At 40.6% G+C, this 19,048-nt stretch overlaps 1 protein-coding gene across 1 annotated transcript in view; it reads left to right on the forward strand.

Moving 5' to 3' along the window:
* dcbld2 (discoidin, CUB and LCCL domain containing 2) overlaps positions 1 to 11,855 on the forward strand; it is a 118,630-nt gene extending 106,775 nt beyond the window's left edge. Inside the window, exons 11-15 of the mRNA XM_043701145.1 lie at positions 988 to 1,107; positions 3,052 to 3,145; positions 3,577 to 3,626; positions 5,528 to 5,665; positions 9,931 to 11,855. Of these exons, the coding sequence (XP_043557080.1) occupies positions 988 to 1,107; positions 3,052 to 3,145; positions 3,577 to 3,626; positions 5,528 to 5,665; positions 9,931 to 10,421 (893 nt within the window). The 3' untranslated portion in view covers positions 10,422 to 11,855. The remainder of the gene's footprint in view (positions 1 to 987; positions 1,108 to 3,051; positions 3,146 to 3,576; positions 3,627 to 5,527; positions 5,666 to 9,930) is intronic.
* The last annotated feature ends 7,193 nt before the right edge of the window (positions 11,856 to 19,048 follow it).

Genomic DNA, 19,048 nt, shown 5'->3' on the forward strand with positions numbered 1-19,048 from the left:
CTATCATGGGGAACCTTATCAAATGGCTTGCTGAAGTCCATATACACCACATCCACAGCTCGACCCTCATCAACGTTTCGAGTCACATCCTCAAAGAACTTGATAAGGTTTGTGAGGCATGACCTGCCCCTCACAAAGCCGTGTTGACTGCATTTAATCAAGCCATGCTCTTCCAGATGGTCATAAATCCTATCCCTCAGAATCCTTTCTAACACCTTGCAGACGACAGACGTGAGACTTATGCTTATTGTTTCCCTTCTTTAGGAGTTATTCCTGGGGTGATTTAGAGAAGGTACAAAATTACATAGTCACATTACTGATTCCAGCTCAACGAAGAGAAGACTGGTCCTCCGAAACAAGCCATCGCAATATAAGACAGTAAGACATAGGAGCAGAAATTAGGCTATTCAGCCCATTGAGTCTGCTCTGCCATTCAATCATGGCTGATAAGTTCCTCAACCCCAATCTCCTGCTTCCTCCCTGTAATTCTTGATCCCCTTGATACTCAAGAACTTATCTATCTCAGTCTTAAATATACTCAATGACCTGGCCTCCACAGCCTTCTGTGGCAATGAGTTCCATAGATTCACCACTCTCTGGCTGAAGAGATTTCTCCTCATCTCCATTCTAAAAGGTCTTCCCTTTACTCTAAGGCTGTGCCCTCGGGTCCTAGTATCTCCTACCAATGGAAACATTTTCCCAACATCTACTCTGTCCAGGCCATTCAGTATTCTATAAATTTCAATTACATCCCTCCTTATCCTCCTAAACTACATCAAGTATAGATCCAGAGTCCTCAAATGTTCATCATATATTATGTTTTTCATTCATGGGACCATTCTCATGAACCTCCAGGGCCAGTACATCCATCCTGAAATATGGGGCCCAAAACTGCGCCAATACTCCAGATGTGGTCTGACTGCATGTAAAATATTTCCTGAGGTATTGACCAAAATTACATCCTGTTTCTTATGCTTGTTTTTGTAGCTCGAGCTCCATCTCAGTCTCTGCCTCCACTGCGCAGCACAGGAAATCCTCCAAAGTTTACCGAAACTACATTTACACCAGTACTCAAGAACAATTCAGTGACTCCTAAGGTAACCAAAGGTATGCCAAAACCATCTGTGAGGTCCTTTACTTACTGGAGCATTGATAGCTATTCATCCACCAATATTAGCCAGCTGTATTACAGGAATAGGGGTCTTAATAATCCAATTGGAAATATTACGAGAATAGTAAGGACTTCTTTAAAAATCAAAATCATTTTAACTATACAGTGAGATACCTGCAATAACTATGTTATTATCTTGCCAAAAAGTGACGATTGTTATCAATTCTTAAAGTTCACTGACACAACTTCTCAGTGAAAAATGAATGGTGTGAGCATCACTAAGACAATATGCAAAGCTTACTTTAATTAAGTCAAATCATCGAATTAGTGAAAGGGGCTTTGTAATCTATTGCCAGACACAGCGTAGGAGAGCTATATAATACAATACAGCTGGAGAAAGATTTTCAATTTAACAGAAAAATGGTAAAATTGTGGATTGGGATCTATAACTTTAAATTTTTTAAAGCAAAAGTCAAATCTCATCCAATTAAAATCAGCATTCGATTTTTTAAATTGCATCAGTGCTGCTGATTATAGAGTCTAATAGTTCCTTTGCGTGTGATAAATAAAGCTGTAAGTTTTGTGATTTGCTGAAACAAAAGGAAATTACAAAATTCAATTTTTTGAAAATTCGGGAAGTACATGTGATTTAATTTGTTCAGCCGTCATAAGACATTGATTGAACTATAAACGTAATTGAATTTACTTTTTTTTTGCAAAATAAAACTTAATCTTTCTTTTCGTCCTTTAAGCCGTCTGTCCTGAAGGTGGCGGTCTGTAGCTGGGTATGATTCCAACAGAATGGTGCTCCAGCCTTTCCTTGTGGTTGGTCTTTTATATATGAGTACTAACAATGATGGTCAGTTTGCCTTGTGGATCATCACAGATGTTGGAACTGTAAACATTTCTGTGCTATTTGTGTCAGCATTCCCAGCTGAGATCAATTTACTCTAATGTCATACCAGGATTGAATTTGATTCCTTCCTTATCTAAATTCTTTGTTATCTGAGGACCTTATGATGCATTATTCTTGACCTACCAGTGGGACTTAATTTATAAATGCTCGGTAGTCCTGTTATGAATCCTCTGACCTGATTACCCAGAAGTTCAGAGTGGAATTCAGTTAGTTACCATTAAACCATCGCATTGACAGATTAAGTGTTTAAATACCTTTCATTACAAAGCTCATAGCAGAATGATGACCCAGGGAATTCAATCAATTAAGAAAGTTACCTTTTTCTGTTACAGATCCCAAGTTAGCATTAGAATTATAGAAGTTCAAAAATAGAGTTAGCCATTGCATTGCGTTAGCTTAAGTTTGCTTCAGCCTATGATTTGTCTATTGATATAACAGCAAACTTTTCCCAAGGCATTCTGTGCCTCTGGTAATCAGCAAGCTAACATTTGAGCAACTTAAACCCTCTATAAGTCCTCTTTACAGTTTCTCCCATCTGCATTCTGTCAGCATGTCATATAATTTAAAACATGCTTCATAACAGAATCAGTTCTTCATTACCTATATGTGTATCCAGCTCACTTTTGATGAATAATTCACCTTCAGCTTGAAAGAGAAGTTAAAGATGATTGAAATAAACTGGAATAATTTTCTGGAGGACTTGCACATTGGAATTATTATTACCATTCTGATTTATAAAGATGAAAAAAAATTCAATATAAAACGTTAGCAAATACCTCTTGTATAATACCTTTGATACAAATACAACCAATATTATCGCACTGTAAGTGCACTGTGAACTTTTGAGAGGATAAATGTTACTGTTCACTAGAGATGTTCGAAATGTTTGCAAACAAATTTCAGTTTCACATTTCAGATTTAAACACAGAAATATGAGATTACTGGCCTAATGGATCTTTTTTTTTCAAAACGTTAGTCTGTACTTGGCTTTAGCTGAACTGCAGCTGTTTTCAATGGGTTTCAGATGTGGCGTTGGCAGCCGTCCTGGTGCCTGTGTTAGTCATGGTGCTTACTAGCCTTATAGTGGTCCTTGTATGTGGCTGGCATTGGAGAAACAGGTGAGCAAATGGTCAGCCAAGGAGTCGGGAATTGAATAAACATTATATTCTTTCTGGAAAAAGAAATGTCCTTGTTTAAACTTTTGAAATATTATTCCCAATAATTTAATGATAAAGTGTAATTTATCTATTAAATCAGGCTTTTGTATATCAAATGGTTAACACTGACTTAATGAACTTCAGAAATGTGTAAGCAAAACTTGGAAGAGTTTTTTTTTCATTCATTATCATTTATTAACTTATGCGTTATGGGGGTTTGGGCAGTCACAGTTCTTTCTGAATATATAACTCTTGATACTAAAAGCCTTTATTCCAGTTACACGTTGTCTATGGGGTGATATGCAAGAATTTACCATTTGGGTGCCATGCATTATCTATTAAGTATTACATCCCATCCATTCAACTACTAACTGAAGCCATTTCCATTGCAGAAAGAAGCCTGTAACAGGGCCATACAGACTGCCCTACTGGGATCGAGTAGGTGAGTAACAATTTGGACCCTTTCGATCTGCTACCTCCAATTAGACACTTGGGAGCGTAGTTTAGCATCTCGTCCAAAAGACTAATAAAACTGTACTCACCTAAGTTAAGTGTACAAGTCTGGGAACTGACCTCTGAATGTAAACTGGTCCGTTTGGCAGTGCTATCAAGCTGTGATGGTCACAAAATGGCAGCAAACCTGTGATTGAATGCAGTGTTTTGAAAAGCCAGATACTGCAGGTGCTGGAAATCTGAAATAAGCACAGGGAATACTCAACAAGTCTGACAGGATCCATGGCGTGAAAAAGAGAGTTAACGTTTATGGTCAAGGACTTTCATCAAATCAGGAAAAATTATAGATGCATCAAGTTGTAAGCACATACGGCAGGAAAGGGCAAGGTGGAAGAATAAAAGGGAAGTTCTGTTTGGATGGAAGGCAAGATCTCTGAGCTATTCCTAAAAATTTAAAGGAAATCTCATGTCTCTAGCTTCTATAAAGTTTATCCGTATGATTTCCAGCATCACCTTTATTAAATCATGGAGCAAAATGCAAGTACCACAGAGCAAGCTTGGATGTTTATCAGGAAGTAGTGACCAGGACCCAGAGAGCACCAAGCCAGCTAACATGATTTTGTGGTTTAATGAGAATTTTACGATTGAGTAATTATTTCAGAGGTCTGTGTTGATGATTCTCCATATGCACAAATACAGTGCCATAGGGAAGCATGTCCGTTGCCAGCAAATGAATCACAGTTGGAAAATCCTGGAATGATCCAGACCCCATTTACTGTTTCAATTGGAAGATGGGCTTTTAGATTAGATTACTTAGAGTGTGGAAACAGGCCCTTCAGCCCAACAAGTCCACACCGACCCTCCAAAGAGCAACCCACCCAGACCCATTCCCCTACATTTACTCCTTCACCTAACACTACGGGCAATTTAGCATGGCCAATTCACCTAACCTGCACATTTTTGGACTGTGGGAGGAAACCGGAGCACCCAGAGGAAACCCACGCAGACACGGGGAGAATGTGCAAACTCCACACAGACAGTTGCCTGAGGCGGGAGTTGAACCCGGGTCTCTAGCGCTGTGAGGCAGCAGTGCTAACCACTGTGCCACCGTAGTAGCTTTTCTTCTCCTTAGCATTTTCTATTTCAATTTTTCTTTTTCCTGAAATTGATTGAATAAATGTGTACTGTGACACTGGTTGAAATGGTAGTGTGAGCCGATTTAATTGCAGTTCCTAAATGGAGAGTGGATAAATCCATGATGGGGAGACATGTGCAGTGCTAAAACAGAAAGAGAGGAGTGAAACTAATTGCTCAGCTCTTCCAAAGAGCCTGCTCAGGAACAATAGGTCAGAATTGTAATAGGTAACTCAGAAAGAGTTACTAGATGACCAAATAGATTCAAGAAGTGCTGGCATGAAAGTATGAAATAGCATTGCATCAGTATTTCTTGTTGGGAGAAAGAAATTTTCAATAGTTGGTGGGTTTGGCACAGAGTTATTCACTCTGCACTGATATAAGGTAAAACAATTTGCACCAATATAACTATCTGCTCTCGTGTTGGAATGCTGTTGGTTAACTAATCCAGAGATGTGTAGGGTAGTGGATTGGCCATACTAAATTGGCCATAGTGTCTAGAGATGTGCAGTTTAAGTGGATTAGCCATGGAAAATATAGGGATAGGGTAATGGGGTGGGTCTGGGTGCAATGCTCTTCAGGGGATAGGTGTGAACTTGATGGACTGAATATCCTGCTTCCACACTGAAGGGATTCTATGAACTATCCAAGTATCAGCATTGCTGATAACATTCCAAGAATGTAGATCTCCTGTTTAGCTCTTCTGCCCAGCGGTACTGTATGTGATGATTTAACTAACTGGGAATTATGGCACAGGCTGGTGGAAGGGAATGAAGCAGTTTCTACCTGCGAAAAATGCTGAGCCTGATGACACCTCTGTGCGCTACAGCAGCAGTGAGATGAGCCGCCTGAGAGCCCGGAATGCGAGCACAATGATCCAGACAGAACCTGCAGGTATGCATCAGTGATTAACGTAGAGATTATTCGATTCTTAACAGCGGCAGTGACATGAAACCACTCAATGCAACACTGGATTAGTACAGGTCATTCGGCTCTAACATACGTTTAGTTAACGGGAATTCATTATAACACGATTGATGAACTGGGGACACAGTTTCTAAAGTGTGAATTTTTAAAGTGTGTAATGGTTTTAACATGATTTTGGCCCCATTAATTTGAATGGTGCTGCTATTACACGATTTTCTTATAACATGGGATTGCATGGGAACTGAACTACTGTGTTTAGCAGAACCGACTGTGATATCTTTTTATGGTCACAGCTACAGAATAAATTGTTACAAAGATGAATGGTTGGGAAGGTTTCAAACAAGTTCTTTTCCACATCAAATGCCGTAAAACCAGCTAAATATGAAGTCTTTAGATGGCTTAATGTGCTGACCCTTCACGTGACCGTTATGATTGTTTAAAATTGATGCCTTTTGCTTGTTCTCATTACTGATTATTTTTTCATGTGTGTTTTTCTTTGCTTAAATAATTCCTTCAATAACTCTTCCATCTCACGGAGTGCTTGTTATTCATTCTTGGGACACTGGCATTGCTGGTCTTGCCAGCATTTGTTGCCTGTCCCAATTGCCCTGGAGAAAGTGGTTTGTGAGCTGCCATCTTGAATTATTGCAGGCCATGTTGCATAAGAACACATGCGGTGCTGTTGGAAAGGGAGTTCTGGGATTTTGACCCAGTGACAGTGAAGGAATGGTGATATATTTCCAAGTCAGGAGGGTGTGTGACTTGGAAAGCAACTTGCAAGAAATGGTGTTCCCATACATCATCTACCCTTGTCCTTCTGAGAGGTAGTGGTTGTGGGTTTAGAAGGTTCTATGAAAAGAGCTCTGGTGAGTTGCTGCAGTCCATCTACAAGGTGCACAGTCACAGAATTGAAGTTCCAACAAATATCCGTTAAATATTGGCAACAGAGCTCCTTCAACTTTGAATAGAGTTTGTGGGTGAATGGTTTTGATGTTGCCCAAAATGCTGGGTTGCATGCTGGCAAGTTGACTCATGGCACAGGGGAGAGAACAAAGTCAGTTCTCACTGAGAGTGAGGGTAAAGTCACCATAGTCCTACCAGACCAAAGGGCTGCCCTTTCATTAGAGAGAGAGAGATAACTGGTGCTGGTTTAATCTGAGGGTCACCACACCTCAAGTGAGGGGTGGGTTTGAGAAGGAGATTCTTTCATGGTAACCTTAGTGCAGGAATTGAGCCCACCTTGTTGGCATCTCTCACCAACCATCCAGCCACCTGAGCTAACTGACTCGCTAAGATTGTGTTTACTATCAAAAAATAGTTGTTTCAAACTTGTCCTCCTTCCAGACCCCAGTAAATTGATTTTGCTAAGTAGTTCGAGAACGATTACCTTTAGTTTATTTGTCTTCCTGAATGTGGTCACTCCTGCTCTCCAATTTCCCAGTTGCTTCCATTCCTGCACTGTCCCTCCACCTTTTTTCAGTTCCCCCAGCCCAGCTCCCATTCTTTAAAGTTTTCTACTTCTAAGTTGCTTCCTTTTAAACCTCTGGTGTTGGTTTTCTCTGCTGCCTACAGTTTAAAGCTTGGAGTGGGCTCCTGGGCTCCACCTCGTGACAGATTTTGGTTGGTGCAAGTAGTTCTGCCTCCACTGACCAGCTGCTGCCACTAGATGGTGTCTGGTCAGTTATAACTTCATCCGATGAATTTGTATTTTAACATTCATTTGTAGTAATTACAATTACATTGTGCTTATTTTAAAATGTATATTATTTTAAAAGAGTACTTCATTTGTGTAAGTATTTAAGAATGTAACATCATTTCAACCTGATGTCTTAAAGTTGTTTTCTGATGATAAAGATCCTGAAGTACTGAACTAAAGTGTTTATTTTATACTTTGTAAATTACTTTAGTTTGCAATTTGTTTCAGCTAGAACTACACAGTATTTCTGTACTGTACTGTACGTACAGTATTTCAATTTATACATTTTCTTTCCAAGCAAATAATGCCAGCATGAGCCTAGCTCTGGCTTTAACATTGATTTGGTAATCAGTGCTTCAGTTAAAGTTGCTCCACTTCAGGTCGCAATTTTTAGGAGTGCAACCATAGATTTTTAAGTGAGGATTTCCTGCATCCACAGGTCTGACAATAGCCGTAGTAACAATGTCTAACTTACCAACGAAGTATCATGCAATAAACTACACCCTCTTGTCATGAATTAACAAGTGGTGAGAGGGGAAAGATATAAAAGAGACCTAAGAGGCAAGTTTTTCACACAGAGGGTGGTACATGTATGGAATGAGCTGCTAGAGGAAGCAGTGGAGGCTGGTACAATTGCAACATTTGAAAGGCATTTAGATGGGTATATGAATAAGAAGGGTTTTGAGGGAAATGGGCAACAAAAGAAGGGGTGGTGCAGCAGTGTGGCAGTGAACTACCCCCAACCACTAGCTGGCATAGCAGGGCTAACACCACCAGAGATCTGCCTAGGGGTAGATCTTCTAGTTTTTCCATATCTCTTCATTCTCTCTGTTCAGTTGCTTGGCAGGGGGGGCCTGGTCTTTTGAGTTTCAATGGTCAGTCGGGAAAACAAAGTATGAGGTGGTTTCTCATGACCTTCCTTATGTGTGCTTCAAGAAAGCACAAAGAACCCTACCTCTGTCAACAGCCACTGTCCCTCAAGTCTAGCTCCTCTGCCATCACGACTGAAAATGTGTGTTCTGCCTGAACATAATGCTTTACCTGGGCCTGTGGCAACTTACTAAAGGACAGGGAAGACCACCACTCCTAATTAATCAAGTATAGATGTTTAAATATGAACACTCTATTTCCTTTTTGCCTATCCCTCCGAAATATTCAATATCCTTAAATGTTCAGATCACACTCTTGGTCATCCTGCATCCATGTCTCTGTAATGACAATTAAATCCTACTCGTTTACTTGAATTAACGCTGCCAATTTACCTATCTTGTGAATGATGTGAGTATTCGGATAGTTTTGAATTCTGGCTTTTTAACAATTCTATTAAATTGATCCTGGTTGATTCTCAGATTTGATTGTGCTGTTACCAACTTTAATAGGAGAGTTTTTCTACTTTCCATAATCAACTTTTATTGCATCAGAATTCCCTCTTAGGTTCCCATTTCCCTGAGACTGCAACAGTGTGAGCAAATCCTCCTCGAATCCCAACCAACATAGAGTCATAGAGATTACAACACGGAAACAGACCCTTCAGTCCAACCCATCCATGCTGACCAGATATCCCAACCCAATCTAGTCCCACCTGCCAGCACCTGGCCCATATCCCTCAAAACGCTTCTTATTCATATACCCATCTAAATGCCTTTTAAATGTTGCAATTCTACCAGCCTCCACTGCTTCCTCTAGCAGCTCATTCCATACACGTACCACCCTCTGTGTGAAAAACTTGCCTCTTAGGTCTCTTTTATATCTTTCCCCTCTCACCCTAAACCTATGCCCTCTAGTTCTGGCAAGTTTCGCAACATCTTTCCGATAGGAAGGAGACCAGAATTGCACGCAATATTCCAACAGTGGCCTAACCAATGTCCTGTACAGCCGCAACATAACCTCTCAACTCCTGTACTCAATACTCTGACCAATAAAAGAAAGTATACCAAACGCCGCCTTCACACATAGAAGTCTCAGTTTGGCTAAGCTGTAACCAAACTTGAGGGAGGTAATGGCCTACTGGTATTATTGCTAGACTGTTAATCCAGAGACCTTGGTAATGTTCTGGGGACCTGGGTTTGAATCCTGGTGGTGGAATTTCAATTCAATAAATATTTGGAAGTAGGAATCTAATGATGACCATGAAACCATTGTTGATTTGACTATCAGGAAAAACCCATCTAGTTCACTAATGTGGTCTGGTTTACACATGACTCCAGACCCACAGCAATGTGGTCGACATTTAACTGCCCTCTGGGCAATTAGAGATGGGCAATAAATCCTGGCCTAGCCATGGCCACCCAGCTCCTGTGAATGAATATTTTTAAAAAATTGTGAGCAGCAGTTTATTTCAAAATGACCCTAAGGGGTGCTGGGTCTCTTGTCAATGTTGGTTCATTTGGTAGCAATATCACAAAAAAAGATGTCATAGCAGAGACTGAGAATAGTATCTGCAGACTGTGAACTATTGTTACTTGGACAAAAGTGCAGAGAAGGTCATGCCACCCATCACTCCGAGGGATAATGGTCTGATTTTGTGTGTTTACAGAATATGCCCAGCCGCTTGTGGCAGGAGTAGCCGGAACCTTACGACAGGGATCCACTTTTAAACCCGAAGAAGATCCGGAAGCAGGCTACAGTGAGCCGGATGGGGACGGTCACTATGATGCTCCTGTGTCAGAGATTTATCATGCGTACGCAGAACCCTTGCCAGTTTCAAGCCCCGAGTATGCCACTCCGATCATAATGGAAATTTCTGGTCATCCAACAGGAACCTTGGCATCAGCAGCAGCCTCCACCTTTAAATCAGTGGGGAGCACAGGGCCTTCAGTGGGGAGCACAGGGCCTTCAGTGGGGAGCACAGGGCCTTCAGTGGTGGGCAGTCTAAGCACATTATCGCCCATAACTGAGGGTGCTTCTTCGGGTCAGGCTGGCTACGATACACCAAAAGGAGTGGTAGTCCCAATGCCTGCAGAGGAACTTGGATACCAAGTACCAATTAGTATACCACAGATATCAGCAACATCAGATGCTAAGTGAACTTCTGAAAGGAGACCACGTACAGAGGACATTTTTGGTGGGGAGAACAGAATGCATTGCTGCAGCAAAATAACTAATTGTCCAAAGCAAATGGATAGGCAAGCTGGGGCCATGATGACTGTTAAGAAAGTGTTGCCTGTTACCTGGAATGGATTGAAGATGGATTCTTCTTGAATGTTGCCATTCAACTGCATGTGCCTGGAATGTAGAGGTTGATTCATACTGGTTTAATGTTTAATGTCACCTGGTACCAAAGGGTTAGATAATGCTCCACATTATGACAACATGTTAATTCTGGTCAGTTCATTGGCTTTAGCTCAGCTCATTTCCTGCCAGAACCTGTTCTACAATTTGCAGAAGAGACACACCTCTCTCATTTGCTTACAATCGGGCGGGTGTTCAGCTGGAGAGGCAGGAGCCAGCACTCTGGGTGGGGGGGGGAGGGCGGGGTGGGGAGGGGGTTGGTTAACAGAGTTTAACACTGCTGTTTTTCTTAACAGAGCTGAGAGCCTGTTTAGGTGGCTTTTGATGCAAGCCCTGAAATTCCTCAGGGATTCTGTCAACCTCCTGCCCTGACCCATAGAGTAACAGTGCACACAGCTGGCAACAGCAATTTACTGAAAACAAAGGACGCTAGCGATCATAGTGGGTCACGCAGCATCCATGGAGAAAGAGCAAGCTAACACTCGGAGTCGAGATCTCCCTTCTTCAGAGCCACCTAGACTCAAAATATTAGCATGACCCTCTGTGATCTCCAGCATATTTTGTTTTCAGTACAGATTCCAGCCCCCGCAGTAATTTTGCTCCTACGCTGTGTTTATTTAACGGCAATTTATGATATCTCTTCCAGATAGTCAGCGACTGTCAGTTTTCTCTAAAAATGCTGCAGCAAATTAAAATGAATCTTCAAATCACACATTTGATGGTATAATAGTGTTTTCTTTAATCTGTAGGTTGGGGTTTAACTTTCCAATGGAACACAGAGCAGCCATAATAGTTGTCTAACTGCTTCCTCAGACACTTGCTCAGTTAATGCAGAATTTTCCTTCAAAGGGCTTTAATGCAGGATGCGCACTATAGCTGTCTAGATATCCGCTGATTTATTTTCCAATGCCTTCATCCTCCTGAATGAGCTGGGAATGATAAGGGAACAGCTTTATGTGTTTCTTATACACAATTATGTCTCTGCCGTTGGAAGCTTGATTTTAATGCTATTTTGGCTGTCATTACCATAATTTGAGAGAGTGGTGATTCTGCCACTAATGTAGGTAGGTTCTGTTCGAAACGTTTTGCTCAGATCAATGGAAACCCTTGTCCAAGTGATCCAGCTTACATAGTTATTAAGTTTTATACAAGACAAAAAACAAAACTTGCAGCATAAGGCGGCACGGTGGCACAGTGGTTAGCACTGCTGCCTCGCAGCATCAGAGACCCGGGTTCAATTTCCGCCTCAGGCGACTGACTGACTGTGTGGAGTTTACACATTCTCCCCGTATCTGCGTGGGTTTCCTCCGGGTGCTCCAGTTTCCTCCCACAGTCCAAAAGATGTGCAGGTTAGGTGAATTGGCCAAGCTAAATTGCCCATAGTGTTAGGTTAAGAGGTAAATGTAGGGGAATGGGTCTGGGTGGGTTGCGCTTCAGAGGGTCGGTGTGGACTTGTTGGGCCGAAGGGCCTGTTTCCACACTAAGTAATCTAATCTAATAATAGTTGAGGGTAACTTGTCTAACCAATACAAAACCCATTTACAGTTGCAGGGACTCCTTAGCCAACACTGCATTGTTGCTAAGCGACTAGGATATCCTGCCAGGCTGACAACCAATATTGACCAGAATTATCCACCATCTCTACACTGAATCAAAGTTAGGTAAATTTTCAGCCATTCAGCACCTGGCACAGAGCTTTGCTGATCACAAGCACAGACAGAGGGTCAGCATTTCCAAGTTGCACTCCTATCAAGTCAAACTCAATCTCAAGAGCAGAGTTAAGAAAAAAACTTTTCCTATTAATCATTTTATTTATTTTTGTCTGCATCTCAGCACCTATTCCTTCCACCTGCCTGCCAATAAGAATGCCCTTTTATACTGACAGTAAATGATGCTGTGAATCTATTCGATATGCCAGCTTCTGATGGTAATTCGATCTCATGAGAAATACATCCAAATCTGAAAAGACATTTATTCATATTGAATTTTATATAAAACATTTGTCTACGTTCAGTGAGGAAGGAATCTGAAAAAAGGCGTTTATTTTGTACTCTTGCCATTTGCAATTCCAATTTTATTATAAAAATGACTGTAATGGATCTCCATTTAATATTCCTGTCCCTTTGTTGTTCTTTGAGCAAAGCTGTAATGCATCACATTACACCTTAAATAAGATTGCTTATTTTCAGCCCAGCATGGTGTTTATCATTAAAACCCCTGGTATGAGTCATTCTCTACAAGAATGTATTTTTTTTTTGGTTGTCTTACCTCAGCATGTACTGTAGTCAATTTATTGTTTGTATATTTTGGTAGAATTTAGATCATATGCATAGAGCGGAAGAAATTTTTTTTGATCTGCTGATTTGCGATTGAAATGTTTATACATAGGTTATCGGGTAACTGATGGGTGAGAAACAAATGGCACCCTCAAGTCTCAATGGTGGCGTTTACCTGGTTGAAACCAAACTGGTTCTCACATTACTGTGGTTCTAACAGTTCAGAGTGGGAAATTCATCCCACAGTCCTAAACTTGTGTTAAGCAGGATTGTTGCACATTTCATGATGCTATTGGGTTAAAGCCATTTATTTTGAAATGGAAAAAAAAATCAAAGTTTATTTTGAATGTCCTCAATATCTGAGTTTCATTTTAAGATTTCATTAAACTTAATATATTATTAAATATATTCTTTGCCCATAAGAGAGTCTGTAAATGCAGAGGGTTAGACTTTTACAACAAACTTAGGAACTGCAGTTCTGGTGAACGACCATTGGATTGAAATGTTAACTCTGCTTCTCCCTCAGCCTGATTGGTTGTGTGCCTCCAGTTTTTATCCAGTTTTATACCACTGAGTACAAAGTAATAATAAGCTTTAGGAGACACCCACTTGCTATTAGCGAGGTGCATTATTTGCTCCTTAATTATTTCATCCTAAAATTTAACATTTTTGACCAACTTAGAGGGTGATGATCAACAAATGCAAAGTTGCTCAGAATAGCAGTTTGAGAAGGGGCACTGAACTCCTTGGAGTTGGATTTTATATTGGATTGTTTTGTTATTCTGAAACAAAGGCAAACAGAGTGAATGGCTTTTTTAGCCTGACTCTCTCAGTCACTTCAAATTAAGTAGATTAAATGAGGTCACCCAAAGATTGCTCTCACTCAGTAAGGAGACCTGATTCTCTTCTCTTTAACTCTTTATTTTAGTCATGTGCACATAATCTAAACCAACTATTCTCTCATTAATATTTAATATGTAATTATGGGGAGAATGCGGCTGTAATCTTTGCGCATTCAGACTCTGTCGTTTCATCAGCTGAAGCATGATGTTTCTCAGAATCCATAGCCTGAGATTTGAAGGATGTACCTCTTAAAATTTCAAATTAATTTTAGTTTGCAAAATACAGTATTGTAAAAGAAAACCTGGTTTAATGTGAGCATAACTGGAATGGCCCTGAGGTTAGAGTTGAGGCTATTTCAAAATCAAGTGCTGGTGGGAATCAGGGCTTCAATTCGGAAGTATATTTGAGAATGACAAATATGTTGAAGCCTTTATCATTTCAGTATTGCTTCTGCAGTGAGGCACAGAAGTTGGGGGGGGAAATGGAAATTTCTTAAAAATGAAAACTGGACATAATTTTAAAATTTCCAGACACCCACTCACGGAGAAAAACACGGACAGTCCAACCCAAAACCACCACCATAATTGAAACAGTCGTTTGGTCTAGCTTGGTCTTGAACAGCCCCATTCAAGGACAGAGTTTAGAAACAATATGGAAAGAAGCAAATCTGAAATAACACTGGGTGGCTCAGCTTGCTGGGATACTTTACCCATTGGGACTGAGGATATAGCAAAATAAAATGAGATATGGGCAGTCTATGTTGTTTGCAAGGTACCTTTTTCTGATGAATTAAGAGTTCCTAAATTGTCACAGATGGTTAGAACTACTGTCATTTCAAGAGAAGCTTCTTTATTCTAATATGTTTTATGTATTTTACTGTAAGGAATAATATGTCTCTCAAAATGATTTATTTCTGTGAAATAATAGTTTGAGTTAGTATTTCCTCCACCATATTACACTGCAAGGTGCATTTGTTTTCATTAGCATGTTTGCCAGCACAACAAAACGATTTCTTGTTTTAAAAATGTACTTTTTGAATTGTATCATGGGAAAAGGAGAGTCTGCTAGCAGCAATCTTTTAAAAATAGCTTTGGTGCTTCTCATTCCCCCACTTCAAAATGTAACCTTGCTTTTTCATCATCAGCATATCTCATCCCTTCTCAACTTCACCATTACTTAGAAGTCAGCTTTATGTGCTGATTTTAATTCAGTCATTTAAAGAGTGACAACAAACCAGAAAAAGAAAGGCTGAAGCTGACTTTAATCAGTCTGCGTTTGCCACATAAAATTTGAAGCAAACTAGAAGTTTACTTCGAACTCAAAATAGTCCTAAACCTGAGCACAAAAGCGGTTCAGTGCTAAAGGTCAATGTTTTTACCACCAAAGCTTGTTATGTGTGAATTGGTGACATGAATCCCATGCAAAGTCACCTATCACCCTTTGTCAAGACCATTTCTTAAAATGCACCTCAATTTATTTTTGTGGTAATCAGTTTTTATGCTGGAACTGCAGATCCTGCTCCTAAATAGATTTCACAGTTGCAGCCCTGTCAACACATCAGTGAAATGAATAAATGATCTTTCTTCGTTTACCTGTTACAGTGCAAAAATTGCATCAAGTTTCCTGTGTTCATTTTGTATGTGTCAGCAAAACTGCTTTATTGAATTTATTGTCGACAGTTCTACACAATGTAGAAGCCACTAATTTTGCTCCTTTTTACTTATAGTACTTTTTAAAATTATTTAGTGCGAGTACTGTACTGTCACAGTTAAAACAACTGTTGATTGAAGTGAAGTTCTATCTATAATAAAATAACACTGCTTTCTGGTGATTGGCTCATTATTTTACACCAGTCAGACAACAAAAGGGCAGTTTGCCTGCCAGTCATAAATAAGTGTGGAAAAGCATGCCCGTGGCTCAATTGCTAAATATACTAAAAGAGCTTAGGATGGAGGAGCAGACGGAGGCTGTTCACCAATGGGGTCTGCTCCACCATTCAATGAGATCATGGCTGACCTAACGTGTGGTACTTTCTCAAACACCTTATGGAAATACTGATATATTAGATCCACTGCCTCCCCTTTACCAGTCCTGTGTGTAACCTCCTTAAAGAATTGTAATAAATTTGCTTTACTAGATTATGTTGTATTTTGAAATGTTCTATTCTTACATCCTTTGTAATAGATTCTAACATTTTCCTAATGGCATGCAATGCTTACTGGCCTATACTTACCAGTTTTTGTCTCCTTCCCTTCTTGGAATGAGTTTTACATTGGCAGTTTTCCAGTCCTCTGGCACGTTTCTAGAACCTAAGGACTCTTGGATATTCAGTCTGTTATCGCTGCAATTGCTTCCTGTATATACCCCAGGCAGCATCTCATCAGGTCCAGGAGGCTAATCGGTATTTAGCCCCATTAGTTCCCCAGTGATATTTCTCTCCTAATAGATATTGTATTTATTTCTTTTCACCCCTTGGTTCTTTAGAATTTTTAGAATGCTATTGATGTCTTCTACCATGATGCAACATATTTATTCAACTCCTCTGCCATTTCCTGATTCCCCAATATTACTTGCCCAGCTTCATTCTCTAAGGGGCCTATGTTCACTTTGGCCTGTCTTTTCCTTTTTGTATATTTTTAAAAAATGCTTGCTATCCATCTTCCTGTTACATGTCTGTTTCCCTCAAAGTTCATTTTCTCTTTTACTGTTTGTGTGGACATCTTTTGCTGGTTTTTAAAACTTTCCAAATCCCTGAGCTTGCCATGAATCTTGGTCACATCAGATGCTTTTTCTTTCAATTTGATTATATCCTTAACTCTCCTAATTAACCATGGTCCATTCTCACTTCACATTTATGTTGTGAGCCATGAACTATTTCTTAAATGTGTGCCATTGTTTCTCAGCTGTCTTTGCTGCTAAATTCCTTTCCCAGTCCACTGCAGTCAGCAATGCCCTTATTCCATTGCAATTACTATTATTTACATTTAGCAAAAGATTTTCCCATGTAAACTGAATGTCAAACTCTACCGCGTATGTTCACTGGTTTCTAGGGGATCTTTATTAAATATACCTCATTACACAACACCAGATCCAAAACTGCCTGATCCCTGCTTGTACCCATAGCATTGCTCTTCCAAAACTACCTTGAGTACACCATGACTTCTGCCTAATGGCTATCTCTGACAATGTGACTTTTCCAATGTACATGAAAATTAAATTCACCCATAATTAATTAATTGAATTGAATTTATTGTCATAAGGTACAGTGGAAAGCTTTGTCATGCGAGCAATACAGTCAGACCACAGCGTTAAGTAGCATAAATAGTAAATAATAGGTAAACAGCAGCAAAAACACAGGTACAGGTGAATGTTGAGTGTGTGAGTCCATTCAGTATTCTAACAATAGCAGGGTGGAAACTTAAGAAAACGGCTGGTGCTTGTGTTCAGGCTTCTGTACCTTCTCCCCAATGGCAGAGGTTGTAGAAAAACATTGTCAGGGTGGGATGGATCTTTCAGAATGCTGGCAGCCTTTGCTTAACAGCGCGCCTGGTAGATAGATTCTATAGATGGGAGGTTGGTCTTTGTGATTGTTCGGGCCAAGTTCACCACTCACTGTAACCGTCTCCAACCTTGAATAGTACAGTTGCCAATACCAGGTAGTGATACATCCAGACAGAATGCTCTCGATGGTGCACCTATACAAGTTGGCAAGGGTATTCACCATCATGCCAAATTTACTCAGCTGCCTGAGGAAGAAGAAATGTTGTTGGACCTTTGTAACTAATGCGTCCACATGAAGACTCCAAGAAATCTGGTTGTGCATGACCACTCCCAGGAGCTTGACATTGTCCACTCATTCCACCTCTGTGCTGTTAATGTGTAGGGGGGGGCAGGAGTAATATCCCACCGAAAGTCAATAATGAGTTCCTTGGTTTTACCAGCTTTGAGAGCTAGGTTGCTCTCAGTTCACTATTTTGCCAGGTCTTCCACCTCCTGTCTGTAGTCTGTTTCTTCACTATCTGAAATTTGACCAACTATGGTGGTGTCATCAGCAAACTTGTAAATGGCATTAGTCTGGTATTTGGTGACGTAGTCATGGGTATAGAGTGAGTACAGTCGGGGGCTGAGTACATACCTCTGGGGGGCTCCAGTGTTGTGTGTTAGTGAGGATGAAATATTGTCCCCAATCTTTACTGTTGTGGTCTGTGGGTCAGGAAACTGAGGATCCAGTTGCAGAGAGTAGGGCTTATTCCGAGATCAATAATTTAGTAACCAGTCTCAAGGGGATAATAGTGTTGAAGGCTGAACTCTAGTCAATGAGTAGGATTCTTACGTTGGTGTTCGGGAGGAGTGAAGGGCAAGTGATATGGCATCTCATATAGATATGTTTGTCTGGTAGGCAAATGGGAGTGGCTTTTTTGGAAACGTACTGCATTTTTTACATGCCTTCATAGAACATAGAAGAATACAGCGCAGTACAGGCCCTTTGGCCCATCGATCCAAGGCACCTAACCTACACTAGCCCACTATCCTCCATATGCCTATCCAATGCCCGCTTAAATGCCCATAATGAGGGAGAGTCCACCACTGCTACTGGCAGGGCATTCCATGAACTCACGACTCACTGAGTAAAGAACCTACCCCTAACATCTGTCCTATACCTACCACCCCTTAATTTAAAGCTATGCCCCCTCATAACAGCTGACTCCATATGTGGAAAAAGGTTCTCACGGTCAACCCTATCTAAACCCCTAATCATCTTGTACACCTCTATCAAGTCACCCCTAAACCTTCTTTTCTCCAATGAAAACAACCCCAAGTGCCTCAGCCTTTCCTCATACAATCTTTCTACCATACCAGGCAACATCCTGGTAAACCTCCTCTGCACCCATTCCAGTGCCTCCACATCCTTCCTATAATATGACGACCAAAACTGCACACAATACTCCAGATGCAGCCGCACCAGAGTCTTATACAACTGCAACATGACCTCAGAACTCCGGAACTCAATTCCTCTACCAATAAAAGCCAGTACGCCATATGCCTTCTTCACCGCACGTAGTGAGGAAAAGGGAGGCTTGGATTTGTGAATAGTTGTTGTTTAGTCTGCACTGTATAAGTTCGGAAACTAAATTGTTACTTGTCTTGAAATACTGGAATGTAGGAGTTCTCTGCCGCTCATGTTTCATCAGATTAAGAGACGAAGCGAGCTTTTGTGGATGTTTGATTTAATTAACATCGAGGTTCGACCTCCGTGTCGTAAATGTCCATCCACGCTCACCCCATTTCCTTGCAGTTGGTCGA

This window comes from Chiloscyllium plagiosum, chromosome 12 (genome assembly GCF_004010195.1).
Source record: "Chiloscyllium plagiosum isolate BGI_BamShark_2017 chromosome 12, ASM401019v2, whole genome shotgun sequence".
NCBI classification, from domain to species: domain Eukaryota; kingdom Metazoa; phylum Chordata; class Chondrichthyes; order Orectolobiformes; family Hemiscylliidae; genus Chiloscyllium; species Chiloscyllium plagiosum.